This window comes from Rhinatrema bivittatum, chromosome 16, assembly GCF_901001135.1.
Source record: "Rhinatrema bivittatum chromosome 16, aRhiBiv1.1, whole genome shotgun sequence".
NCBI lineage: Eukaryota > Metazoa > Chordata > Amphibia > Gymnophiona > Rhinatrematidae > Rhinatrema > Rhinatrema bivittatum.
Window position 1 is genome coordinate 25,123,785 of NC_042630.1, and position 27,797 is coordinate 25,151,581.

At 48.4% G+C, this 27,797-nt stretch overlaps 1 protein-coding gene across 9 annotated transcripts in view; it reads left to right on the forward strand.

The window, feature by feature from the left end:
• Positions 1-27,797, forward strand: part of DENND4B (DENN domain containing 4B) — a 120,807-nt gene that overhangs the window by 26,606 nt on the left and 66,404 nt on the right. For 8 of the 9 annotated variants that reach the window (XR_003853000.1, XM_029580312.1, XM_029580313.1 and 5 more), the window contains 9 exons: positions 2,801-2,870; positions 3,170-3,339; positions 3,567-3,808; positions 13,637-13,703; positions 13,798-13,856; positions 14,098-14,242; positions 16,069-16,244; positions 22,924-23,024; positions 24,021-24,236. Coding sequence is in view for 8 of the 9 variants with exons in the window: in XM_029580312.1 (XP_029436172.1) it covers positions 2,801-2,870; positions 3,170-3,339; positions 3,567-3,808; positions 13,637-13,703; positions 13,798-13,856; positions 14,098-14,242; positions 16,069-16,244; positions 22,924-23,024; positions 24,021-24,236 (1,246 nt within the window). In the remaining variant the exon portion in view is untranslated. The remainder of the gene's footprint in view (positions 1-2,800; positions 2,871-3,169; positions 3,340-3,566; positions 3,809-13,636; positions 13,704-13,797; positions 13,857-14,097; positions 14,243-16,068; positions 16,245-22,923; positions 23,025-24,020; positions 24,237-27,797) is intronic. The other variant, XM_029580316.1, reaches the window with a different exon arrangement.

A 27,797-nucleotide genomic window follows, 5' to 3' on the forward strand; every position in this document is an offset into this window, starting at 1 on the left:
TCAATTTCTAGAATTCTTGGGAGGATGTTTTGACACCAGAATGAGGAAGGTGTTCCTGATGATGCGCGTATTCTCAAACTGCAGGAGCAGCTGTGCAGGTTGTTGGATGCAGCAATTCCTAGGGTCTGGGATTACCTTCAGGTGTTGGGATCTATGGCCTCGACATCGGAGCTAGTCCCTTGGGTCTTTGCCCAAATGAGACCTCTGCAGCTGTCCCTCCTCTCGTGTTCGGACCCATTGTCAGAGCAGTTTCACCTTCCTTTGTGGCTCGAGGAACCTGCCAGGTCCAGTCTTTCATGGTGGCTTGGCCAGGAGAATCTCAGGCTCGTTGTGGCCTTGGAGGTTCTGAACTGGGTGGTAGCTACCACCGATGCCAGTCTCTTTGGCTGGGGGGCAATGTGCCAGAATCAGTTGGCCCAGGGACAGTGGTCCACGGAAGAGAAGTCCTGGTCTATCAATCATTTGGAAAAGAGGGTAGTGCGGTTTGCATTAATTGCTTTTCTGCCTTTTTTGAGCGGCTGTTCAGTGCACATATTGTCAGACAATGCGATCATGGTGCTTACATCAACTGACAAGGGGGAATCTGGAGTCGGGCAGTAGTCCAGGAAGCTTGCGACTTATTTTTCTGGGCGGAGCAGAATCTGGCGATTCTCACAGTGTCTCACATTGCCGGAGTGGACGATGTACAGGAGGATTTTCTCAGCAGAAACTGGACCCCAGGGAGTGGGAGCTGTTGGAAGAAGCGATGGTTCTGATTTGTCGCCGGTGGGGTACCCCCAGCTTAGACCTCATGGTGTCTCGAAAGAATGCCAAGGCACCCTGGTTTTTCTGTCACAGAAGTGAGCAGAGGGCCTAGATGCTCTGGTTCTTCCATGGCCCTGGGGAATTTTACTGTATGTGTTTCCTCCGTGGCCTTGTGAGGAAACTGATAAGGGGAATAGAAGATTACCCCGGAGAGGTGATTTCTGTTGGTGCCAGAGTGGCCAAGGCACCCTTGGTTTGTGGATCTGGTCAACCTGGTGGTCGATGTTCTGCTGCGACTTAGTTGCCGAACCTTCTGCAGCAGTGCCAAATATTTTCTGATCAGGTGGACTGCTTTTGTCTCGCAGCCTGACTTTTGAGAGGTGCCATTTGAGAGAAAAAGGGTACCCGGAGGATGTGATTTCCACTTTCATGCAGGCTAAAAAGATTTCCACTTTGGCACATGTCAGAGTTTGGAAGGTTTTTTGAGTCCTAGTGCACTAACCAGGGAGTGGTCTCCACTCAAGCCTCAATATCTCACATCTTGGCTTTCTTGCCAGGAGGGTTTGAAGAAAGGCTTGGCCTTTAGCTGTCTTTGAGGCAAGGTGCATGGAGTATCGTTGGCAGCTCACCCAGATGTGGTTCAATTCCTCCCTGGGGCAAAGCATCTGTGTCCCCTACTGTGGAGAATATGTCCCTCATGGAACCTAAATTTAGTCCTCAGAGGCATGTGTGGAGCCTCTCTTGAGAAGGGCAACGTTGAAGGACTTCATGTTAAAGGTGTTGTTTTTGGTGGCCATTTGTTCCGCCCACAGGATTTCGGAGCTGCAAGTGCTGTTGTGCAGATAGCCTTTTCTGAGGATTTCGGATTCTGGGATTTCATTGAGGACAGCGCCCTCTTTTCTCCTGTAGGTTGTGTCAGCATTTCGTTTGAACAACACCGTGGAACTTCTGGCTTTTCCAGGTTTAGACGTGTCTGCTCCACTCACTAAAGATCTGCGATGCTTGGAGGTGAAGTGGATTTTGTTGCGATTCCTCAGGGATACTAATAACGTCAGGGTGTCTGACCATCTTTTTGTGTTGTGGAGTGGTCCTAAGAAGGGCCAGAAGGCTTCAAAGTCTACGATAGCAAGATGGTTGAAGGAAGCTATAAGCTTGGCTTATATCCGTAAAGGACGCCCTGTCCCGGTGGGATTGAGGGCTCATTCAGTTCGGTCTCAGGCAGCTTCTTGGGCTGAGTTCCAGTGCCACAGGAAATTTGTTGGGCGGCTACTTGGAAATCGTTGCACACTTTCTCCAGACATTATCGTTTGGATGTCCAGTCCCCAGAGACCAAGGGCTTTGGTGAGAGTTTTATAGCGGGACTCTCGCAGTCCCAGCCTAGTTAGGGGAGCTTGAGTACATCCCAGGACTCTGGACTGATCCGGGTATGAACAGGAAAGGAAAATTGGTTCTTACCTGCTAAATTTCATTCCTGGGATACCACAGATCAGTCCAGGGTCCCACCCTGGTGTGGGGAAGAGGCTGCTTGTACTTCTGTCATGGTTCTATTGTATATAGGCTGCAGAGCTACTTAAGATTTCAAGTGTGTTCTCTTGGTTGGGAGTTACAAAGTAAAGGGTTTTCTTTCAAGGCGGGGTTTATCCTTTTTCCCCCTTGCTCGTTTTGGGATAAATCGTGTTACATATTTATTAGGATTGTTGTAGGAATAATGTTGGCTTGGGTACAGGTCAATACTGAGCGACTGCAGGTGGCACTCTTGGTTATATGCCAGTGCCAGTGAAAACTTCTTTGTCTCCATCTGCTGGAAGGGAAGCACAATCCCCAGGCGTCCTTACTGATCCGTGGTATTCCAGGAATGAAAATTAGTAAGTAAAGACCAATTTTCCTTTCCCTCTCCCATGGTGAGTAACATGAGGATTAACTCTCTAACCAGCTCATTCCTCTTCCCCCATGGTAATGCCTTCCCCACCCCTGCCCAGTTTGGCTTGGTCCTTGGCAGTCCCTGGGAGTGAGTTCTTCTGCATCTGATCCTTCATTCTTTTCTCTGTCCTTGTAGTGGGGTCCAGCTCTCTTCCTCTGCTATAAGAAGGCCATGTCGAAAGCGCACTCACTGGTGTACAAAGCAGGTGTGTTGTACCTTTTAGTTTTGCTTTCTTCGCCTCACCTACGTTGGGATATTGCTATTGCTGTAACATGGCCGGCGGTTGCATTAGGTTCCTATAATACAGCTCAGGGAGCTTGGGGCCTGCCGTAGATTCTGACTGGAATAATCACACTGCGATTATTGGACAGTCCCTGATGTGCCCAGGGATGTTTGTCACCAGAAGGACATGGGAGTGATTCCTCCCAGACCTCTGCGGCTCTCTGGAGTGCTGCAGCCTTTTCCTTTCACTGTTTCTGTTTCTGTCTTGGAATGAAACTGCAGGACTGATCGGACGCTATCCTGCCCAGGACAAGGATGCCTTCCCCTTGCCAGATTCTGTGCCAGTGTTCTGCTTACCAATGGGTGCGACCATTGAGAGCTGGCCACCGAATACCAAGTACCAGCTGCCTGTGTTCTCAACGTTTGTGCTCACCGGAGCCCTAGGGGGCAAGGTAAAAACCAAGTGAGCAGTGGCAAGAGAAGGATCAATGACTTACCGGGGAGAGATGATCTGTAGACCATGCTGCAGTGTAATTACAAATCTTTGACTCCTCCTAGGCCCCCATTAATTCTTCTCTGTATTTAAGCGGGTTCTCCATTTTCCTCCCTTCTTCCCTGTTTCTTTGGATGGGCTCCTCTTTGCCCTGCTCAGTCCTGGGTTATTTCTGCCCTTCTGTAGGTGTACGGAGCTGCTATCCAGTTCTATGAATCATACCCCCGGGAGCAGCTGACGGAGAAGCAGAGCCTGCGCCTGGGACTGCTCAGCGTGGTGGACAGGCGCCCCATCACCAACAAATCCGTGCAAGCCAAAAAGAGCATCTGCGTCCTTTCCCACTGGCCATTTTTTGATGTGTTCCAGAAGTTTCTGACATTTATCTATCGCTACTCCATCTCTGGACCACATGTGCTGCCTGTGGAAAAGTGAGTGCCACAGAAAAGAAGGGACAGACAGCGAGGAGGGAGGCAGGCAGGCAGCTGCCGAGGGTGCCAAATGTCCAGGTCAAAGAGATTCCTCGCTTTCTTTAGGACCATGTGCAGCTTCGGTGGGTGCTGAAATCTTAAATCTGGGGGAGGACAAGGGACAGATGCATAGAGAGAGGGGTATTTATTTATAAAATTATAACCTGCCAATCCACAGATCGCAGCGGGTTACAGTAAACATACATAGTATTAAAAGAAACACATCTCAATATTGCATTGATTTTATGACATTTAAACAGGATAAAAACATACATACAAGGTAAGGTGGCTTATTCTCAACCACATGTATCACAGTGGCCAGGCATGGAAGTGACCAAAAGGGTAAATTGGGCTGGAAATGCAGAAGAAAACAGATTGATTTCAGAAGGTAATTTTCTGTCCTAAGGACATTTTGGGAGTTATAGCCTGCAACACTGAACGTACAGTCACGACACTGGGCTAATTGGATCTTTTTTAAAGGAATAGGTGGGGCAGTAAACGAGTTTGGGAAAACGACTAGGTGCAAGCCTTCAATAGGTTTAAGTACTAATGGCAAGATTTTAAATCTAATGCGAGACGAGCACATGTAAAGGAGTCCCAGAGACCACACGGGCTGCAGAGTTCCTGATGACCTGTAAGGCCTGCAGTGAAGACTGGAGGGGAACCCTAGATGGAGGGAACAGCAGTAGCCTAGAGAGGATAGAATTGAAGCCTGTGTGATGATAAAGAAATCGGAGGTGTTTAAGAATGGGTTAATAGTGTGGAGCAGTCAGAGAAGATCAGCTACGAACCAGTGATTGTATTTGTAGGTGCAGAGAGAGAGAAGAATCCAGGAGGCCAACTAAATCTTAAGTTTTGGATTTGATTTGAATGTTAATGTTTTTAAAGGACCAGTGGGTGAGAATGGAATCCATTTCAGTCCATGAAAGAAAAAGTATCTCAGTTTTACCAAGATTTAGACCAAGGCTGTTACATAGCAACCAATCACTGAGCTGTGAAAAGCAGAGTACAAGTTTGTCGAATGCAGCAGAAAATCTAAAAGTAATAGGGAAAAAAAACATTGTATGTCATTGACATACAGTTTGAAGGAGATATCGAGCTGAGAGAGAATATGGCAGGAGTAGGTAAATTTTGAATAGTATAGGGAAAAGTGAGGAGCCTTGAGGGACCCCTGTAATAGGAGGTACAGTGGAGCAGGATGAGTTGCCTGTAAACACTCTGTAAGACCGGCCTGATAGAAAAGATGAAAACCAGAGGACTATAGAAACAATACCCAGTGATTCAAGATGGCCCAAAAGAATAGGGTGATTTATGGTGTCGAAGACGGCAGGTAAACCAATAAGGACCAAGAAATATTGAAGTCCCTTGTCAAACCCCTCCCTAATCGTAGCGAAATTATGCAGAAGCAGGGTCTCTGTATTATGATGTAGATGGAACCAGAACTGAGGAAATCCTGTAGTTGATTGAAAACTACTTTCCCTGTACGTACCCAGATCTGTCCAGCTGCCTGGGTTTTGCCTCCCTTCCAGCAGATGGAGACGGAGAAAGTTTTACTGACACTGCTTCATAATCCCTGGTGCCATCTGCAGTCCCTCTCTGTCTCCAGCAGACGTAGAGGTGCAAAACCTGCAGTCTGGAAATTAGTTAAAAAATATAAAGAGAGAGAGGGGAAAAGAAAAGGAGAGAAGATTTTCTCCCAGAAGATTGGCAGGTCCTGGTGGGACCATCCCTTCTGGTGCTGTGGTGGACAAGCAGGGGTTTGGGAACCCTTATTAGGCTCGGTCCTTTCGCCGCCGGGGGTAGACAACTGGTGGGGCCAGTTCCCTCTCCCCCAGGAGGATGTGCAGAGCCTGCTGCCCATCTTCAAGGGAAGTGTCCTTAAAGTTAAAAAAAAACAAAAACAAAAAACAAAAAAAAAAGCACAAACAAAAAAAAAGTTCTTTTGTTTGCATCGATCGACCCGAGGGGCTGATCGCAGGCAGCCATGCAGGGGCAAGGCTGCGACAGCTCTTGCATCATTTCTTTAGCGTCCTCTGAGCAGCTGTCGGGGCGTGCGATTGAGCCAGCAAGAGCTATGCTGCAAGGCAGTCAGTGTACCGCATGTGGTTGATGCATGCGTGCACCTGTCCCGAGCTGGTGTTTGTTCCTGCTGCCTCTCTGGGGGAGAGGGCGGCTCGGGAATGGCCGAAAAAGGGTCAGGGAGGTAATGAGTCTGCAGGGCTTGTGGGTGATGCAAGCGCAGTGAGCCCCTTCCCAGTTAGCGAGGGAATGGTGGCCATTTTAGGCTTCACTCATGGCTGCTTCTGAAGCTGCAGGGCAGGGGGGGGGGGAGGGATCTCCCTCCACCACTGTCCTTGGCCAATTGGAGTCCCGCAGAGGAACTGGGAGTCTGTTGGGGAAGAGGAGGACCTCCTGGGGGAGGATCCTGATGATCCTGCAGTTTTTTTCTTCCGAATTTCTTTTGATGCATAAGGCGTATCTCGCCAGGAAGGCTGTGAGGTGGCATTTTCCCAGGCAAGAAGGTTTGTAGGGTCCGTGCCCTAAAAAAAATAAAAAATAAATAAAAGGACCAGTGCGACCAGGATTCAGAGAGTCCTTGGTAGGGCTGCGCATTCAGATGTTGCGGATGAGGCCTTGGGAGATTCGGAGGATGAGGAGCCTCCAGGAGTGGACCCTCCTGAGATGGATTCTTCTCCAGAGGGACAGGATCTGGAAGGGGCGGGGTCAAGCCCAATTGTTGAGGGGGACAATCCGAAGGTGGTTTGTCTTTTCCACAGGGAAGAACTGTGGCCCCTGATTCCCTGTGTCCTTAAGGTGCTGGGAATTAGGTTCCGCAAGAAGAATCTTATCAGGAAGAGGGATCCAGTCATGGATGGCTTAAGAGGTCCAGCAAAAGCCTTCCCCTTCCATAAATCGATGAAGAAGTTAATGGTCAGGGAGTGAGATACTCCAGAGACCGGTTTGAAGGTTGGTAGAGCAATGGATAAATTATATTCGTTACTAGAGGACACACTTAAATTGTTGTGGATGCCTCAGTGTCTGCGATTACGAAGAAAAAAACATTCCAGTGGCCGGTTCTGCAGCACTTAAGGATATGCAGGACAGGAAGTTAGAGGTCTATCTCAAAAAGATCTTTGAGGTGTCTGCCCTGGGCATTTGTGGTTTGCAGCAGTTTTATGCTCTGGGCAGGTCTGTGCTGGGTACAGCAGTTGCAGGCTGACAAAGCGATGTTGGTGTCAGAGGCAAAGCAGGCCGAGCGGCTAGAAGCCCTGGTGGCCTATGGAGCAGATGTGTTATATGACCTCATCTGAACGTCGTCTAGGACTATGATGTTGGCGGCCTCAGCCAGGCAGCTCTTTTGGTTAAGGAACTGGTTAGCGGACGTTTCGTCTAAGTCTCAGTTAGGAGCGATACCTTTTACAGGGAAACTGCTTTTCAGAGAGGACTTGGAGGATCTCATTAAACATTTGGGAGAGAATAAAGGGCATAGATTGCCGGAGGATAAGCTGAAAGACGGAAAAGGTCCTTCTCTACACGGCCTCGCCTTAGGGTGAATAGGCGGTTTCGGCAGAATAGGGCTTCAAGAGGAGCCCAGAGACAAGCACTGGGAGGCAGAAATTCTGGAACCAGTCCTTTCGAGGTTGAAAGCTGAACAGAGATGGTTCCAGCCAGGGGGCATCTGGAGCAAAGTCCGCCCAATGAATCAAGGCTGGTCCACTCCTCTGTGCCGGTCATAGGGGTTCGGTTGACTCTTGTCTACGAGCAGTGGGCCAAGATCATGATGGACCAATGGGTCCTAAGTGTGATAAGACAAGGTTACGCTTTAGAGTTTGCTCGCCCGCTAAACGACTTGTTCATGGTCTCTCCTTGCACTTCCGTAAACAAAAGGTGGGTAGTACAGGAAACTGTCAACCGCTTACAGATGCTGGGAGCCATTGTTCCCGTCCCCGTAGAAGAACGGGGGACAGGAAAGTATTGTGAGGGCTCGTGCCAAGTGCATGATGGCCCTCTTTTAACATCGAGGCCGCGGGTCAGGACAGCACCTCTCGATACAAACGAGGGCATGTGCATTGGGGCGTGCTTCTGTATTTCCCACCCCTTCCCCTGCACAGCATAGTTATGACATAGAAAGGGGCCCGGGCACACAGCAGTTGCATCACGGGTAAGATTTAAACGGCTTATCTGACCATCACCCCCTCTTTCTTGGTCTCCACATTCCCACCCACCCTCCCTTGCTGTTAAGTCTAAAGTGAAATGTTGAATGTAGTATGGTAGTCATGTTTTATACTATTCCTTGTTTTGAGTTAGTAGTCAGATAAATCATGTTAGATAGAATGTTATTTAACTTTGTACCTTTATTAAGAAATTGTCTCAGCTTTTAGATGTGTACATGAGCCAGTGGGCCAACTTTGCCAGCCTTGAGTGGCCCCCTTGCACAATGGCTGTTTTGCTAGGAAACATGGTGGACAACACTTGGGCAGACACGGCTGGTGTCGATTGAGATCAGGTAGCTCGTGTAGGGAATTTCACATTAATTTTGTTTACAATAATGCTGTGGTCTATGCATCCAGACTTGGTCTCTGTCTCCTTTTGTTGCAAGGGTATAGGCTCTCAGGCGGGGTGGGTACTGACAACTATAGCAGATGTCGATGTTCCATTTATTCTGTGGTTCCAAAAAAGGAAGGGACCTTCTGCTCGATTTTGGATTTAAAAAAGGTGAACGTGGCTCTCAAAGTTCCTCATTTTTGGATGGAGACCCTGCGTTCGGTCATTGCGGTGTGCAAAGGAGAGTTCTTGACCTCTCTAGATTTGACCTTGGCTACTTGCACATAGCAATCTGGCTGGATCATTAGAGATTCCTGAGGTTCATGATTCTCTGGATACATTTTCAATTTTGTGCCCTTCCATTCGGGTTGGAGACTGCTCCAAGTACCTTCACTAACATGATGGTCGTGGTGGTGGCGACTCTCAGGAAGCAGGGCATTCTAGTTCACCCATATCTGGACAATTGGCTTATTCGAGCAAAGTGAGGGGTTCTTTGCAGACAAGCAGTGGCATTAGTACTGCAGTGGTTAAGATCCCTAGGTTGGGTAGTGAATCTGTCGAAGAATCATCTTACCTCTACTCAGGTGTTGGAGTTCCTGGGGGCACTTTTGACATCAGGATTGGGAAAGTGTTTCTCACCAGGGAACACATTTGCAGACTGCAACGGCAAGTTCGCAGTTTGTTGGAGAGAGCGGTTCCCAAGGTTTGGGATTACCTGCAGGTTCTTGGTTCCATGGCTTCCATGTTGGAGCTGGTTTCTTGGGCGTTTGCTCATATGAGGCCTCTGCAGAGGGCATTGCTTTCCTGGTGGAATCCATTATCAGAACAGTTTCATCTGCTGCTGCCTCTTACGGAGATAGCCAAGTCCAGTCTGTTATGGTGGCTTGGTCGGGACTAATTAGGTCATGGTGTGCACTTGGAGGTTCCAAATTGGATAGTAGTTACCACAGATGCCAGTCTCTTCGGATGGGGAGCTGTGCTAGACTCAATCACCGCAGGGCCAGTGGTCGGCGGAAGATGCATTGTGGTCTATCAAGTGCTTAGAGACAAGAGCAGTGCAGTTTGCGTTGCATGCCTTTCTACCTCTCTTATGCGGCTGGCTGGTAAGGATTTTGTTGGACAATGCGATGACAGTGGCTTACATCAACCGACAGGGTGGTACCAAGAGTCAGGCGGTGGCTCAGGAGGCCCAGGAGTTAATCTGCTTAGCAGAACATCATCTGGAATTATTGGCGGCTTCTCACATAGCCGGGATACACAATGTGCAAGCAGATTTTCTCAGTCAACAGCTGGATCCCAGAGAGTGGGAGCTGTCGGAGGAAGCAATGCGGCTTATCCGTCGCAGATGGGGCATGCCCCACATGGATATGATGGCAACTCAGCGAAATGCCAAGGCTTTGCGCTTCTTCAGTCGCAGAAGGAAGGTGGAGCAGAAGAGGTCGATGCCTTGGTGCTTCCATGGCCGCAAGGGGTTCTTCTGTACATTTTCTGCCATGGCCGCTAGTGGGCAAAGTGTTACGGCAAATAGAGATTCATCTGGGAGAGGTGATTCTAGTGATGATGGAGTGGTCTCGGTGACCATGGTTTACGGATTTGGTCAGTCTAGCGGTGGACAGGCTGCTGCGTCTCACCCATCTTCCAAAGCTTCTGCACAAAGTCCCATATTTTCAGATCAGGTGCCTCGCTTCTATCTTGTGGCTTGGCTTGTTAGAGGAAGCATTTAAGGTGGAAAGGGTATCCCAAGGATGTCATTTCCACTCTGCTGCGAGCTAGAAAGACTTCAATTTCCTTAGCCTATGTGAGGGTCTGGAGAGTTTTTGAGACTTGATGCACAGAGCAGGAGGTTGATCCTACTTGAGTGTCTGTGGCGCACATTTTGACCTTCTTACAAAGAGGGTTGGTGAAGGATTTGGCCTTTAATTCCCTCAGAGTTCAGGTGGTGGCGTTGGGCTGTCTTAGAGGCAAGGTGCAAGGAGCAGCCTTAGCTGCACATCCAGATGTGGTGTGTTTTCTCGGGGGGGGGGCGAAGCATTTGTGGCCTCTGTTGCGGAAGTTGTATCCCTCCTGGAGCCTTGGTCTTCAAGGAGATGTGTGCGGCTCTGTTTGAGCTGCTTAGAAGAGCAACTATGAAATATCCCACCTTAAAGGTTGTTTTCTTGGTGGCAATTTGATCTGCTAGAAAGATTTCGGAACTTCAGACTCTGTCATGTAGGGATCCTTTTTTGAGAATTACGGATTCTGGAGTCTCTTTGCGTTCAGTTCCCTCCTTTCTTCCGAAGGTGGTATCGTCATCTCACTTGAGTCAATTGGTAGAGCTTCTGGCCTTCCCAAACCTGGATGTGGTGGCACCTCATGTGAGTGTTATGAGTCTTGTATGTAAAGCGATCCTTGTTGCGGTATCTCAAAGTCACTAATAGCTTTCGACTATCAGATCATCTTTTTGTGTTATGGAGTGGAGCAAAAAAAGGGACATAAGGCTTCAAAGTCCACCATAGTGCGGTGGTTGAAAGAAGTGATAGGTTCAGTGTACATCTGTCAGGGTCATCCTATCCTTGAGGGTTTAAGAGCTTACTCTACTTGATCTCAGTCGGAAACTTGGGCCAAATGTCAGCAAGTATCTCCGCAAGAGATTTGTAAGGCAGTTACTTGGAAGTCACCGCATGCTCTCGCCAGGCATTATCGTTTAGATGTCCAGACTCTGGAGGACATAGGCTTCGGTGAAAGTGTACTTCGAGCGGGACTCTTACAGTCCCACCCTGTTTAGGGAAGCTTGGGTACATCCCAGTAGTCTGGACTGATCCGGGTACATATAGGGAAAGGAAAATTGGTTCTTACCTGCTAATTTTCATTCCTGTAGTACCACAGATCAGTCCAGAGTCCCGCCCAGTCGATGTGGGAAGAATTGGAGAGTCTGCTCCTTCTATTATGGAACTTGGTCTGAAGAACGGCACAGGTTTCGTTAGTTTTCTGACGTTGTTAATGTTAGAAAGGTTCGTTCCCATTATAAGGTTCCACTTCCTACTGTTTGTTCAGGGGGACATGAATATGTTTTCTTGTAATTATGCTCATTAGTATCTTGGCTAGGGTACAGGTCAGTACCGAGGGACTGCAGGTGGCACACCAGGTTATGTGGCTGTGTCAGCAAAACTTTCTCTGTCTCCATCTGCTGGAAAGGAGGCAAAACCCAGAAGTCTGGACTGATCTGTGGTACTACAGGAATGAAAATTGGTTCTTACCTGATAATTTTCTTTTTTCAGTTACTTTGGATAGCATAGGGAGAGATGAAATGGTCCTGTGGTTCACTGGCATTTAGTTTCTTCAGATTAGGGTGAATTGTTGCCTCTTTTAAATTGGTAGTCATTTTTCCCCATGTAAGGGAGGGGTGAACAATAGCCTTGATAAAATTGCCCAGATCTGACCTCATAACCTTGATTAATGCAGTGGAGCACGAGTTAAATGGACAAGTGAAGCAGGTATTGAGCAGATTTCAACTGTCAAAGGCAGACCAAGAAACAGGAGAAGAGGAGGAGATAGGGGGGCTGTTTGAAGAACCTGGCAAACCCTTCGTGAGCTCAATAATTTTCCTGTTAAAGAAGTCGGCACAGTCCTCTCGACAGTGAGGGTGGAATTGGAGGACCCATTTTGAGGTGTTTTAATCAGAGAGTGGATTATGCGAAATAATTCCTGTGGGTGGCAAGCAGCGGCTAAGATTCTTTGAGAGAAAAATTCTCCTTGGCAGTGTCTACGGTAGTTTTATAAAGTGCTAATTTAGCTTCATATGTTCCTCTCTCTCTGTTTTGTTTTTCTCCACCACCTCCGTTCAGTTTGTCATAACTGTCTTTAGAAGTTTTAATTCAGCAGAGTACCCAGGGTGTGTAATGTTTACGACGGACCTAAGTCAGTTTTAATGTCATGCAGGGCAGAGTGGAGTGAGGTCTTCCAATTAGACGTTACATCTTCAACATCGGAATACAAGGCAGAGGTTGCAAAGATATTCAAGTTGTATGGGGGGTGGCATAAGAAGCTGGCAGTTCTGCCAGAGACGGAGATTTGAGTCCAGGAACTTACCATAACTGTGAATTAAGTGATGGTCCGATCAAGGGACAGGAGTAGATGAGACCGATGATGGCAAGTAGCCCATTCGCTGCGTGCAAAGACTAGGTCTTTGTACACATGATTTGAGACCATCTTGGCTTTTAATTCACTCAGAGTTCAGGTGGCGGCGTTGGGCTGTCTTAGAGGCAAGGCGCAGGGAGCAGCCTTAGCTGCACATCCAGATAAGAACATGGCGGCTAAGAGAAATTCACTGCGGGTAGATAGAGGGAAGGCATCTACGTGGAGATTGAAGTCTCCTATGACCGTAGTGTTTTGCAGATCAGCTTTTGCAGCAAGCAGGTGGTCAAATAAAGATGAGCAATTAGCAGTTAAATAACCAGGGGAACTATATAGCAGACATAAACTCCAATTTTGTGATGAAGTTAAAAAAAAAAAAAAAAGTAATCTCTAAGGGTGTCATAGTTACAGTGGGGATGGGAGTTAAATTGAGGGAGGTTCTAGCTATAACCAGGAGGCTGCCGCCACGTCTAGTACTGCGCGGTTTTTAGAAAACAGAGTAACCAGGTAGTTGTAGCTGATTCAGTAGTGCAACATCAGACGATAGGAGCCATGATTCAATGATGTACAGTAGATCTAAGGAACTGTACTTGATTAGATATACTAAAACGGGGATTTTATGACGCGTAGACTGAGCATTAATGAGATCCAGTGATAGTAGGGCCAGGATTAATGATATCAATGCCATGGGAGATGTCAAGTGTGAATAGATATTAAGGCAGTGCAATTGTTCCCAGGCCTACCATGCATGGGAACGTTGGGAGGCAGGCGGCCATAATGTCCTCCTCCATAAATTACAAGGATGTATTGCTCCATTTGTAAGAGGAAAAACAGAAACCAATAAATGAGATGCTATACTTTAAAAACAGGTATGGAGAAGGCAGGGAGAGATTGGCTATCTAAGGCAGAAGCTGCTGCTCTAGATCTTGCTCCGAGTGGCCGAGGATGTCTGGGCTGTGCATTATTCTAAGTATCATCAGCACTGGATGTAAGGCAGGAGGGCCAGGCTGCAGGGATGTACTCTTCCAGCTGGACATGGGGAGGGAAGGCAGTTTGCAGCAGGGCCTATTCAACCCCCACCGCCCAGACCATGGGAAGAATTATTCTTTTTTGCTTTCCTTCTGCTTACAGGCACATCTCTCATTTTATGCACAATGTTCCCTTCCCATCACCTCAGAGACCTCGAATCTTGGTGCAGGTGAGCAGCTGCCCTGGACCCTGCCCCTGAGTTGGGAAGCTTTCCACCTGTGGTCAGCTGAATTTGAAATGTTGTTGTTTCTTGTGACTTTCAGATGTCTCCATATGATAACCTGCTCTTGTGCCAGCCAGTCTCCTCCCCACTGCCCCTCAGGTAGGGGGGTTGTGTGTGTGTGGGGGGGGGGGGAGGGGAAATGGGGGGAGCATGCATAGGGTGCTGGAGGGGAGACAGGGAAGGATGCATTCATGGAGATGGGAGAGGGAGGCAGGGTTTCTGGCCCTGGTATGGGAAGGAAGCATACCTGGAGATGGGAGACGGGTATCTGCAGAGCCCTCTCTCGGGTTTCCAGCCCTGGGATCTCTGGGTCTCCTTATGCTCTTTTCCGTGTCTGTAGTGGTGCCAGCTTTGTCACGCTGCTGCAGAACCTGGGAGCTGAGAACACCGTGACGCTGCTACTGGCAGTTTTAACAGAGCAGAAGTTGCTGATCCATTCCCTGCGGCCGGACGTCCTCACCAGTGTTTGTGAGGCCCTAGTGTCGGTGAGTTTCACTGCCCAAAAGGGAACCCGGGCATAATGACCAGAACTGTGCCAAAATTGGCCCAATTACTTGCTATGTGATAACACATGAGAAATCAGTACCAGATTGGTGTCACTTGTCCTTTAAATGAGACCAGGGATAATTAAGACTGGATTAGCACAAAACAACATGAACACAGTGAGGAAATTCTGTCCAGATTGTGTTTTAGGCAGTCGGCAAACCTTGCTCACAATGTTCTCTTCTGGTTCTGACTGCTGTCTCCTCATTGGCCCCCTTTTTGGTTCTGGCCACTGTTTATTCTAAAGGAAAACACAGCTGCAATAGTTAACTTTGAGATTTTATTAGGGAAAGACAGAGACAAAGGGAATAGGGAGAGGGAACAGAACAAAGCACAAGGACATAGTTTGTTCTGGGGGGGCGACAGGTCCATACAACTGTACAATCACCCATCCACCCCAAAGTTCCAGTACTGTGTATAAGCTTTTATATCTTCATACTGACCAATCAGAACCTACTCAGAGTGTTGATTCTAGATAAGTGCACTACATTTCATTTGAGAATGTATTAGACCAATCAGCTAATGGGTCTGGGGTGTTGGCTGGCTGCATTCCAGCACGTAGCAGAGTCCTTTGCATTCTGTGTCTAACACTGGTATACAGGAATACAGCACTAAGAAGTGTCAGAAAAACAGTGCATACCTACACCACTCTCTCTGTGCTGTTGCTGCTGTCTGCTCCAGCTCTGGCTGTACTCTTTCTGCTGCTGCTTTCTCCTTATCACTCCTTTCCTAGCTCTGGCTGTTCTCTCTGTATTGCTGCTGTCTTCTCGTTTGTCCCCTCCTGGGCTGTGGCTGCTCTCTGTGCTGCTACTACTACTGCTGCTGCTCGCTCCTCCTGCTCTGGCTGCTCTCTCTGTACTGCTGCTGTTTTCTTGTGTTACCCCCTCCTGGTTGTGGCTGCTCTCTCTGTGTTGCTGCTGCCTCCTCCAGCTCTGGCTGCTCTCTCCTCTAGCTCTGGATACTCTTTCTGTACTGTGGCTGCTGCTCTCTCCTCCAGCTGTGGCTGCTCTCTGTGCTGCGGCTGCTGCTCTCTCCTCCAGCTGTGGCTGTTCTCTGTGTTGTGGCTGCTGCTCTCTCCTCCAGCTGTGGCTGCTCTCTCTGTGTTGTGGCTGCTGTTCTCTCCTCCAGCTGTGGCTGCTCTCTGTGCTGTGGCTGCTGCTCTCTCCTCCCGCCGTGGCTGCTGCTCTCTCCTCCCGCTGAGGCTGCTTTCTCTGTGCTACTACTGTTGCTCTCTCCTCCAGCTCTGGCTGCTTTCTCTGTATTCCTGCTGTCTTCTCATCTGTTCCCTCCTGGCTGTGGTTGCTCTCTCAGTTCTGCTGCTCTGTCTTCATCTGCTTCCTTTTGGCTCTGGCTGTGCTACTGACTCCTCCAGCTCTGGCAGCTCTCTCTGTGCTGTGGCTGCTGCTCTCTCTATGCTGTGGCTGCTGCTGTCTCCTCCAACTCGGGCTGTTTTCTCTGCACTGTGGCTGCTGCTGTCTCTGTGCTGTACCTGATGCTCTCTCCTCCAGCTGTGGCTGCTCTCTGTGCTGCTCTCTCCTGCAGTTCTGGCTGCTGCTCTCTCCTCATCAGCCTGCAGTTCTGAATGTGAATGTCAGCTGGAGGTTTGGATAGTTCTTGCAGTAGAATCGATACAAGCTTGAAGTCTAGTCAGAGACAGCACATGCAGTAGTTTGAAAGGTATAGTAATCATTGTTAAACTCTCTGCTTTTTTGAGTGATTGTTCCACTGTACTCATAAGCCTCTCTGCACATCTGCTTCACTTTCCCAGGTTATCTTCCCTTTGCAGTGGCAGTGCCCGTACATTCCCCTGTGCCCACTCACTCTTGCTGATGTGCTGTCTGCCCCAGTGCCTTTCATTGTGGGCATTCACTCCAGCTATTTTGATTTCCATGACCCACCCCATGATGTGCTCTGTGTCGATTTGGATACCAACACACTCTTTCAGTAAGTATATTTCCAGAGCAGTATTCACTCTCTCTTGAAACCAGGCAGTGGAGTCACTGTGCCTTGTCTCTTGCAGCTGAGCGCGCACAGAAATATTTTTAAATAAATACATAAAATAATCTCTGAATTTGGATCTGCTAGGTACTTGCTTTTGACCTCGACTGGCCACTGTCAAAGCCAGAATGCATGGCTCGGTTGACCTTGATCTGAACCAGCGTGGCACTTTTTTTTTTTTTTTTTTTTTTAAATTGTAAAGTAAACTGGCACCTGACCTGCACAAAAACACCACAGCTACCAGCGTCACACAGTAAAGAAAAGAACCTCTTCTACTAAATTGCATGCAAGTAAACTTGGCCACAATTTTTTTTTGGCTGAGCCCCTCCATGTGGGAAGCATTAATACATCCAGATCATCATTTTTCTACCCCATTCTGAAGAGGTGGGAACCTGTCCTGCCCATATCTCTACTACTTAATATGCAGATCGGATAGTGAAGAGCAGATATTCCACAACTTCCAAATATAAACTTTGTCCAAGGTGGATCACATACGTACTTACATAATACATGTGTCAACAAATATATAATAAATAATGCCCTTATATTACATCAACACTAAATAAAATTAACATATCTCATTAATACGACATCCTTTCCCTGTTGCTCATTCCCAGAATAAGAGATGGTGATCCCAGCATCTCTCTGGCTAATAATTGTTAGTGGATCTGTCCTCCAGAAGTTTTGTCCAGACCATTCTTAAACTCAGCTATTCTATTAACTTTACCACATCCTCCAGCCCCAAGTTACATAGCTTAACTGGAAAAAAATACTTTAAAAAATGTGTTTTATACCTGCTACCAGATCCATTTATTTCATTGGTGAGTTACATTGATATTTTTCCCTGTTCCTACAGAATAAGGGCTTGATTTACTAAGCATTTTCCCCATAGACAAAGTATGGGAGGAAAGTCTCACTAAACCAGGCCCTAAATTTGTACCTGAGGCAATGGAGGGGGAAGTGACTTACCCAAGGTCACAGGCTGCTGGTTCTCATCCTGATGATCTAACTATAAGGCGATTGTTCTCATGGAGTGTCACGCATTATTTTTACAAATCTCTTATCGTATCCCTTCTGTCATTGTTTTTACAAGCTGAAGAGCGCTAACCTGTTTAGCCTTTCCTCACAGGAGAGCCCTAATCTGTTTAGTCTTACCTCACAGGAGAGCCCTAACCTGTTTAGCCTTTCCTCATAGGAGAGCCCTAACCTGTTTAGCCTTTCCTCATAGGAGAGCACTAACCTGTTTAGCCTTTCCTCATAGGAGAGCACTAACCTGTTTAGCCTTTCCTCATAGGAGAGCACTAACCTGTTTAGCCTTTCCTCATAGGAGAGCACTAACCTGTTTAGCCTTTCCTCATAGGAGAGCACTAACCTGTTTAGCCTTTCCTTAGGAGAGCCCTAACCTGTTTTGCCATTCCATCGTCTTTATCATTTTTTTTCACCCTCTTCTGCACTTTTTTTTAGTTAATGCTGGGTCTTTTTTTGAGATTGGGTGAGCAAAGCTGCACACCATATTCAAGGTGCAATTGTGCCATGGCTTAATACAGAGGCAATGTGATATTCTCTTTTGCTCTCCATTCCTTTTTGGATCATTTCTAGTTGATTTTTGGCTGCTGCCGCACACTGAGCTAAGCATGTGAATCTTTTGTCCACAGTGACTCCAAGATCCTATTCCTGGTGATTCCTACTACATAACCAGCATTGTGTACCTATAATTGGGATTATTTTTCCCTCTGTGGATCACTATCACTTTGCACTTAGCCACACTAAATTTCATCTGCTATTCATATTCCCAGTCTTGCAATGTCCTTCTACAGTTCTTCCTAGTCCACTTGTTTTTGAATAGTTTTCTGTTGGCTGCAGATTCTCTTTCTCCCTTCTCTTGCCAGTGTTCTGGAGAACATATGGTTCTGTCATGAGTTGTTCATGTACTCTGTCCTGTGTTTGTTTGAAATTCTGACTGACTTGCTTGCATAATATGCCATGTTAGCATTACATTAACAGCATGCTGAAGTGACCTGTTAATGTTGAATTCAGTAGTAGTGGGGTCATGGGGAAGTTTTACATAATGATGCGTTTATACAGTGCTTATGATTAAACAAGATTATATTCCTCTACATTCAGGCAGGCCAATCCCCACCAGTAGGTTATGCACCTCTGCCAGCAGATGGAGACAGAGTAAGAATCTGTTGTCTCGTGTATATATATAGTCCTGTTCCATCAGCCCACCAGTATTCTCTGTCTCCAGCAGATGGTTGACATGTATTTCCCTACTGGGGATTGCTTGTGTAAAAAAAAAAAAGCAAAAGAGAAATAGAAGAAAACAGAAGAAGACAAGACAATTGTGTAGCACCGCTTGACTCCTGAGGTGATTCCATTGGGTCCCTCCCTCAGTTGAGAGGCTTTAGTCCGGTAGCCTTGTTCTGGCGTGGATTTAAAAATTAAATTAATGGTTCCCGATCATACCCCACATCAGTCCAGACAAGTGGGCTTTGCATCCCTACCAGCAGATGGAGGCAGGGAATAAAAACTTTGCAGGCACTGCTACATAACCAAGAGTGCCACCTGCAATCCCTCAGTATTTCCCTGTCTCCAGCAGATGGTAGAAGTGCAAACCTGCAATCTGGAGTTTAATTGAAAAAAAAAGGAGAAAGAGAGAACAGCTAGTGAAGAGTGGTACTTCCTGAGTGCTAGGTTCCTTCGTGAGCCATCCCTTGGATAGAGCAGGGCGAGCGGGGGCTTGGAAATCCTTCATCTGGCTCAGCCCTCGTCTACCAGAGGGAGGGAAAACCAGGAGACCTGGTTCCCTCATTTCCTCTGAGGCCTTCTCAAATTCAGCTGATAGCCAGGAGCAGCCAAAAGCAGGGAAGTATATCTTTATCTTTCTCTGAGCTTCTTTGGTTGCTGTTTCTTTAAAAAAAAAACAGTTGGAGGAGAAGGGTAGATAAAGGAGTCCGTATCGAAGCGATAAGGCCCAGTAGTAAGGGTGAGAAGGGATGTACACGACTTGGTGGCGGCACCAGGGGTCCAGGACAGCACTGGCAAAAGTGATTCGGCGATCGTGGCACTTGGGAGGTTATTTTTTACTGCTGACCATGACAAAAGCATGGTGCCTCCTGCTGAGCGTGGGAAAGTGTTGGGCCTGTGGAGTGATTTGATCACGCCTCAATGGGGCCTCGTGCGCTGGATGTGCCTCTGGAGAGGAAGGGACCACATGAAATGGTAGCTGCACGTGGTTTCAGGTGTTGTTCAAGAGGCCCCAGGAGGGTCAGGAGATGACAGCCATGTTGTCTCCACGTATCAGGTGGCATGCAGCTGCTAGCGAGTTCAGAGACTCCCCTCCCCTGCTGTCTCCAACAAAGCAATGTCCTGTGGAAGACAGAAGGGGCAGGGGAGCCAGATGGGGATGCTGTGGAAAAGGGATCCAGTGATTCTGAGGATTTTTCCACAGATTTTATTCTATTTGGCTAAGAGGGAAGTGGCAAGTAAGCATTCGTTCACCCAGAAGTCCCAGTGCTTATCTAAGAGGCCTAGAGCAGCTATGCAGGCAAGGTCCAGCGGGCTTCTTCGGTTCCTGGGCTTGCGATGCCTGTTGGGTGAAGATGATACTTCTGAGGATTTAGAAGGTGAAAGTCTACAGGAGGATTTGCAAGGGGATCCAGGCATTGATCCTGTGAGCGCACCAGTGGGTAGTGGGCCTGATGCTGAGGAGGTTCCTGTCACAAAAGGGGATGATCTTATGGTGATAAGATTATTCCGTAATCTTATGGTGATAAGATAAGATGATAATCTTATGGTGATAAGATTATTCCGTAATCTTGATCCCCAGTTCCCCCATGCTGGAGGAACTGGGGATCAAGGGCACACAGGAGGATTTGGAAAATGAAGGAGTACACCCTGTGGGCCACTAAAGGCTTTTCCTTTGCCAAAGAAGGTGAAGAAGTTAGTTGACCAGGATTAGGATTCTCCTGAGGCAGGTGAAGGTTGCCAGGGCTATGGTTAGGTTGTATCCCTTACTAGAGGAGAACTTTGAGCTTTGGAGACTTCCGAAGGTAGATGCAGTGGTGTCTGTGGTGACCAAGAAGACGACTATTCCCGTAGCAGGGTTGGCTGCGCTGAAGGATATCCAGGATCGGACGTTGGAGATCCTTCTGAAGAAATTGTTTGAGGTCTCTGCTTTGAGCCTTCGAGCTGCAGTCTGTGCTAGCCTGATGCAGAGAGCTTGTTTGCGCTGGGTGCAGAAGGTGAAGGAGAAGATGTCAGGATCTTCGACTAATTTCAACCAGGCAGCTCGGTTGGAGGCAGGTGTGGTCAGTGTGGCGGATACCCTGTACGACATGGTCCGGTCGTTGGCCAATAATATAGTTTCTGCGGTAGCAGCACGGAGACTCCTGTAGTTGTGGAATTGAGTGGCCGATATGTGGTCTAAAGTGTAGCTGTGTAATCTCCCCTTTAAAGGAAAGCTGTTGTTTGGAGAAAATCTGGAACAGCTGATGAAGCATTAGGGGGAGTCAAAAAGGAACAAGTTGCTTGAGGATGATAAGACCAGCAAGAAAAACTTTCCTCTGCGTTTTCGCTCTCGAGAGCATCCATGCAGAAACAAGGTTTAGGAAGGCAGCAGTCCTTTCGGGGTTCACGTAGACTTGCTCGAGAACGTTCTGGTTAGGGGGCTGGAGGATGTAAGACCTCCCAATGAAGGCAGGCTGGTCCACTCTTCTCGGGAAGCCATCGGGGGGTGGGGGAACTAGCTCTCTTTTACGAAGAATGGACCAAGATCCCTTCCGATCAATGGGTTCTGGAGGTGATAAGAGACGGCTATGCTTTAGAATTTTTGCGCCCAATCAGAGAGGCCTATGTGGTGTCCAGTTGCGCTTCTTGCATCAATTGAGCAGCGGTATGGGATACATTATACATTGCAGCGGCTGCAGTGCCTGGATGCCATTGTCCCGGTTCACCTAAAAGAACAAGGATTAGGAAGATACTCTGTTTACTTCGTGGTTCCCAATAAGGAGGGCACCTTTTGCACATTCTCAATCTGCTGAGGGTCAATGCAGTACTGCAGGTGCCGTGCTTTCATATGGAGATGCTGCGGACGGTGATAGTCATTCACAAAGAGTTTCTCGCATCATTGGACTTAAGGGATGTTTACCTGCACATTTCCATATGCTCAGTCTATCAAAGATTTCTACGCTTCATGGTACTAGGAGAGCATTTTCAGTTTCGAGAGCTTCCCGGGTTAGCAACAGCACCACGGGCTTTCACAAAAGTGATGGTTGTGGTTCATCCATCCCTTGATGACTGGCTCATCTGAATGAAGTTGAAGTTGGCGTGTCGTCGTTCGATTTGACGCATCATGGAGCTGTTGAGGTCTCTTGGTTGGGTGATAAACATGACAAAGAGTCACCTGGAGCTTTCCCAGTGGTTGGAATATCTGGGGGTGCATTTCGATACCCGCTTAGGCAAGGTCTTCCTTATCTTGGAGAAGGTGATCAAGTTGCAGGCTCAAGTGCTTCAGCTATTGCGTCTTTCAGTACCCAGAGTCTGGGATTATTTGCAGGTCCTGGGTTCTATGGCATCTACGCTGGAGTTGGTCCCGTGGGCATTCGCTCACATGCAGCTTCTCCAAAGGGTGCTTTATCCCATTGGAATCCGCTGTCTGAGGAGTTTCAGCTACCTTCTGGGGGAGTCCAGGTCTAGTCTCTCATGGTGGCTGCCGCGTCCCAATTTGGAGAGAGGACTGTAACTGGAGGACCCCCGGATTGGGTGGTAGTGACCACAGATGCCAGCCTCGGGTTGGGGGGGTGGTTTGTCAAGGAGCTTTACTTGTTGGATGTTCGTCTGGCTCTGTTGTAATATCTTAAGGTCTCTAATACCTTTTGGGGGTCGGATCATCTTTTTGTTTTGTTCAGTGGAGCAAGGAAAGAATGCAAAGCTTCTAAGAGTATGATTGCATGATTGGTTGAAGGAAGCGTTTTGGGTTTTTTGACATCCTTCTTTGTAAAAGTCTATCGGTTCCAGAGGGGTTGTGGGCGCATTCTAGTAGGGCGCAGACAGCCTCCTTGGCAGAGTGTAAGCTGGTATCTCCCACTCGCTTCAGGATTAGCTTTGGTACATCCCACTGGTGGGGATTGGCTTGCCTGAATGCAGAGAGAGGAGATATTACTGCTTATCTGATAATTTCCTTTCCTCTGAGGGCAGGTCCATCCCCAACCTTCCCTCGGCTGTTGCATTTTTACCTTTGGTTTGCCTTTTTGGGGCGGACATTACAGAATGTTTTTTCCTGCTATTCATTGAAGACGGTAAATGGCTTAAACCAGTCCTTCAGTTTAGTAAATAAGTTTATTCTTTTGGCTGTGCTCAGTGTTCCCTATTGCTTCGAAGCATGAGTGGTTGATTGTTAATAATCATTTTCGAGTTTAATCAGTTTGTCCACAGTTTGGCTTTTCCAGAGGTTACTGGAGGGCTGATGTCAGGGCGGGACTATATATCCGTGATATCAGCTTCTTACTGCGTCTCCATCTGCTGGCAGAGGTGCATAACCCACTGGTGGGGATTGGCCTGCCCTCATTAGAGGAAAGGAAATTATCAGGTAAATAGTAATTTCTCCTTTTCCATCTGCTTTCAGAAGTGAAGAAAAAAAGATTCCTTCTTTCCGCATGTTCCCTCGTAAACCATGTAAAGTGCTGCTGAGCTCACTGTTGCTGATCCATGAACAGCTGGATGAAAGTGAGTTGAACACTTTTCATCCTTATCCAGTTCACACATGTTCTGTGTGCTCACTCATGCCCTGCTATTCCAGTGCTGAGACCCTCACAGCTCTGCCAATGCACTCACTCCTGCCCTGCAGCACCCCCTGCTATTCCAGTGCTGAGACCCCCATAGCTCTGCCAATGCACTCACTCCTGCCTTGCAGTACCCCCTCCTATTCCAGTACTGAGATACCGCTCCCCCACTCACACACATACACATCTCTGCCAATGCCCCTCACTTCTGCACCACAGCAACCCTTCCTTTTCCAGTATTGAGAATCCCCACACACACAGCTCTGCCTATGCACCTCGCTCTGCTTTGTAGTACCCCATACATAGCTCCGCCAATGAACCTCATTCCTGCCCTGTAGTAGCCCCATAAACAGCTCTTCCAATGCACCTCACTCCTGCTCTGTAGTACCTCCATGCACGACTCTGCCAATGCACCTCACTCCTGCTCTGTAGTACCTCCATGCACGACTCTGCCAATGCACCTCACTCCTGCTCTGTAGTACCTCCATGCACGACTCTGCCAATGCACCTCACTCCTGCTCTGTAGTACCTCCATGCACGACTCTGCCAATGCACCTCACTCCTGCTCTGTAGTACCTCCATGCACGACTCTGCCAATGCCCCTCACTCCTGCTCTGTAGTACCTCCATGCACGACTCTGCCAATGCCCCTCACTCTACCACAGCAACCCTTCCTTTTCCAGTATTGAGAATCCCCACACACAGCTCTGCCAATGCACCTCACTCTGCTTTGTAGTACCCCCATACATAGCTCCGCCAATGAACCTCATTCCTGCCCTGTAGTAGCCCCATAAACAGCTCTGCCAGTGCACCTCACCCTCGCTATTCCAGAACTGAGACCCCCATGTGCAGTTCTGCCAGTACCCCTTGATCTTGACATAGCTGCTGTTGCCATATTTGTGTTCTTAGTTCTTATGGATTTGACTACTGTTTCTCTGCAGTGTACAGTAAATCTGTGGATGAGGCCACACTGGAATTCCTGCTGAAGGATTATGATTTGATCTATGGTCGCCGGAAGCAATTAGAGCTGGATATTCAAGCATTATTCTTGCGCTTCATGGCCTGCCTTTTAAAGGGGTATCGTTCCTACCTGCTTCCCATCACACAGGCGCCTTCTGAAAAGAGCCGAGATTCCAGCAGTCTCTTCTTCCTCCAGGGTACAGATCTGAGCAATCCATTATTAGGGAGAAGGACCCGTAGATGATCTTGGTGGGGCTGATTTGTTAGCTCATGCTGCAGGCTGTGCATGTGTTGTAGGCTCTGCTGTAGTTTTAGGGAGTGATGATTTTTCTGTGGATTAGTTGGATAGAGTATTTCCTGTTCATACCCAGATCAGTCCAGACAAGTGGGTTTTGTATTCCGACCAGCAGATAAAAGGCAGAGAACAAACCTTTTTGAGGCACCGCTACATATCTGAGAGTGTCACCTGCCACTCAGTATTTTTCTGTCTCCAGCAGATAGTAGAGGTGCAAGCCTGCAGTCTGACAAAAAAAAAAAAAAGAATAAGGAGAAAAGTAGTCAAGAGAAGTTTTGGTGTTGAGGCTTCCTGAGGTGTTAGGCTCCTTCGTGGACCATCCCTCAGGTGGAGAAGGGCGACCGGGGGAGTTGGGAAAACTCTGGCTGGTGTGCACCAGCGGAATTACGGAGGCCCTGATAGCCAGGGGATTGACTCCCTCCTGGTCTCCGAGGTCTCCCCCTGCGAGCTGCCATCCTGTTCAGGGAAGTATCCCTGTTTTTTTCGCTGTTTTAATTGGGGGGAAAGAAAAAAAGTAAAAGAGGTCAACTGAAGGAATTGCAGTCGGGGCAAGGTGGTGAGGGCGCCTTGAGGGGAGGGAGAGTGTGGTGCCTGCTTTTCCCATCTTTCCAGGAGTCAAATGGAGGTTTATTTCCATGCACCTCTCAGGCCGGTGCGGCAGTGCGGAGCTGTGATTCAGCCGCTGGTATGACCTAAAGTTTTCCCCTCGTGCCGCTCGAGTCAGCATGAAGGCGTGGCACAGCGCCGCTGCCTCGTGGATGGCCTGGTTGGGGGTTTTTTTTTTAGGGTGCGCTGAAGCTGGCTGTGTTTTCTGGCAATCACGTGCATTATGACGCCAAGGCCACGCATTGCGGCATGCAGGGTGTGCGGTCTATGGTCCGCACTGCTCAATGCACGTTCCTTGTGCTCGGGCTGCGCCTTGGGGGGAAGAAGGTATTTCTGTGGGAACGGCCTTGAAGAAAAGGGCCCTCCAATTGTTGGGGGCCATGGCTGCGGTCCCGGGGGCACTGCGGGGGATTGCGGGCAGGGGGCTTCAGTCTCTAGAGAGCCTAGGGATTCCCCTCCGCCCCCTTTCTCTTGTGAGATAGGAGGGACAGGATGGGGGAGGGGATTCTGAAGGAAACCTGCTAGAGCAGGGGACCGAGAATCCAGAAGATTTTTCTACGAGTTCTTCTCCTGCATAAGGCCTTCCTGGTGAGGAAGGGGGGGGGGGGGAAGTGTCCAAGAGAGATGCCACTTTGTCCCTTTTCAAGAGGCCTAAGATGGGTGGCTTCAGGAGGGTCTGGGGATCTGCTGCGATGCTTGGATCTGGGTCATGCAGGTTCGGAGGTTTCTGATGATCCACAGGAGGACCCTCTGGATCTGCATGGGGCAGATCCTGATGTTGACATGGATGTGGCTCCGAAAGCAAATCCTAATGTTAATAAGGATGATCCTGATCCGGATGAGTTTCCAGTGTTAGAGAGGGATGATCCTCGGGTAGTCCGCTTGTTTAAGAAGGCAGAATTGCATCCCCTTATTCCCCAGGTGTTGGAGGAACTTGGGGTTAAAATGGCTCAGGAGGAGTCTGATAATGAGGGTGTGAATCCGGTCCTAGATGGACTGCGTGGTCCTCTTAGTGCTTTTCTCTTGCCTAAGAAGATTCGGAAGTTGGTGAACCGGGAATGGGACTTCCCGGAAGCGGGCCTGAAGGTTAACAGGGCTATGGCTAAACTTTACCCCCTGATGAAAGGGACCTTGGAGTTCCTATGAGTGCCTAAGATGGATGCTGCAGTTTCGGCGGTTACCAAGAAGATGACTCTCCTGGTGGGGTTGCTGCCACTTTGAAGAAAGTTCACGACTGCAAGTTGGAAATTCAGTTGAAGCAGATGTTCAAAGTCCGCCTTGAGTCTCTGGGCTGCAATTTGTGACAGCATGGGTGCAGAAGGCACAAGAGCAAGCCTCATCTGGGGCTGTTGGTGCTCTGCAGTCTGCGCTCTTGGAGGCTGGAATGTCTTATGTCTCAGATGTGTTTTATGACTTTGTGCGCACTTTGGCCAGGAACACGGTCTTGGCAGAAGTGGCATGTAGGCTTTTGTGGTTGCAAAATTGGTCGGCCGATATGTGGTCCAAAGCCCAGTTGTGTAATTTTCCCTTTAAAGAGAAACTCATTTTGGGGAGGATTTGGATCAGCTGGGAGTCCAAAGGGAACTTTGGGGGAGTCCAAAGGGAACAAGCTGCCTGAGGATAAGAGAACCAGTAAGAAGGATTTCCCTTCTCACTTCCGTTTTCGGGAGGCGGAGAGGTTTTGTTCAGGCAAGACCTCCTCCAGCTCAGGAGCAAAGCAGTTGTTAGGGCGATAGCAGTCCTTTCGAGGCCCCCGCAGATCTTCCAGAGATGCTGCTGGTTGAGGGACTGGTGGTGGAAATTCAACCTAATTAAGCCAGGATCTCGCATTCCTCCGTAGAAGTGGTAGGGGGTAGATTGTCCAGCTTTTACGAGGCGTGGGCCAGGATTACCTCGGACCATTGGGTTCTAGTGGTGGTGAGAGACGGCTATGGTCTAGAATTTTTGCGTCCTGTCAAGGAGGCCTTTCTGGAGTCTTAAGTTGCCTCTTGAAGCAAGCGAGAGGCAGTGTGGGGGACTCTGCAGAGGTTACTAAATTTAAACATGATAGTTCCAGTCCCATGGGAGGAGCAGGGACAGGGATGATACTCCATTTATTTTGTGGTTCCCAAGAAGGAGGGCACCTTTCGGCCCATTCTCGACTTGCAGAAGGTGAACAGGGCCCTGTGGGTTCTACGTTTTTGAATGGAGACATTGCGCACTATTATAGTGGCAGTCCACAAAGGAGAGTTCTTGGCATCATTGGATCTGACAGAGGTGTACTTCCATATTCCCATTCGTAAGGATCTTTAGAAGTTTCTTTGGTTCATGGTGCTGGGATAGCATTTCCAGTTCTGGGCTCTTCCCTTTGGCTTGGCCACGGCGCCCATCGGCGAGAAGGGAGTTTGGTACATCCATATCTGGACGATTGGCTCATTTGAGTGAAGACAGAGGAGGAGTGCATTCGGTCTCTCCAGCGAGTTATGGACACCTTGCGGTCCTGGGTTGGGTGATAAATGTGGTGCCTGGTGCCGACTCAGTCATTGGAGTATCTGGAGAGACTTTTCAATACCCAGAAGGGCAGGGTGTTCCTGACATCGGACAGATTGTTGAAGTTACAGGCACCAGTGATATGCCCGCTTTGTCTGACGGTGCCAACAGTCTGGGATTATTTGCAGCTCCTAGGGTCCCTGGCTTCCATGTTGGATTTGGTTCCGTGGGCCTTCACACACATGAGACCATTATAGAAGTCGCTCTTGTCCGGGTGGAATCTGCTGTCGGAGTATCATCTGCCTTTGCCTCTTTTATGAGAATCCAGGTCCAGTCTGTCATGGTGGCTATTGCATCGCAATCTGGAAAAGGGAATGGATCTGGAGAC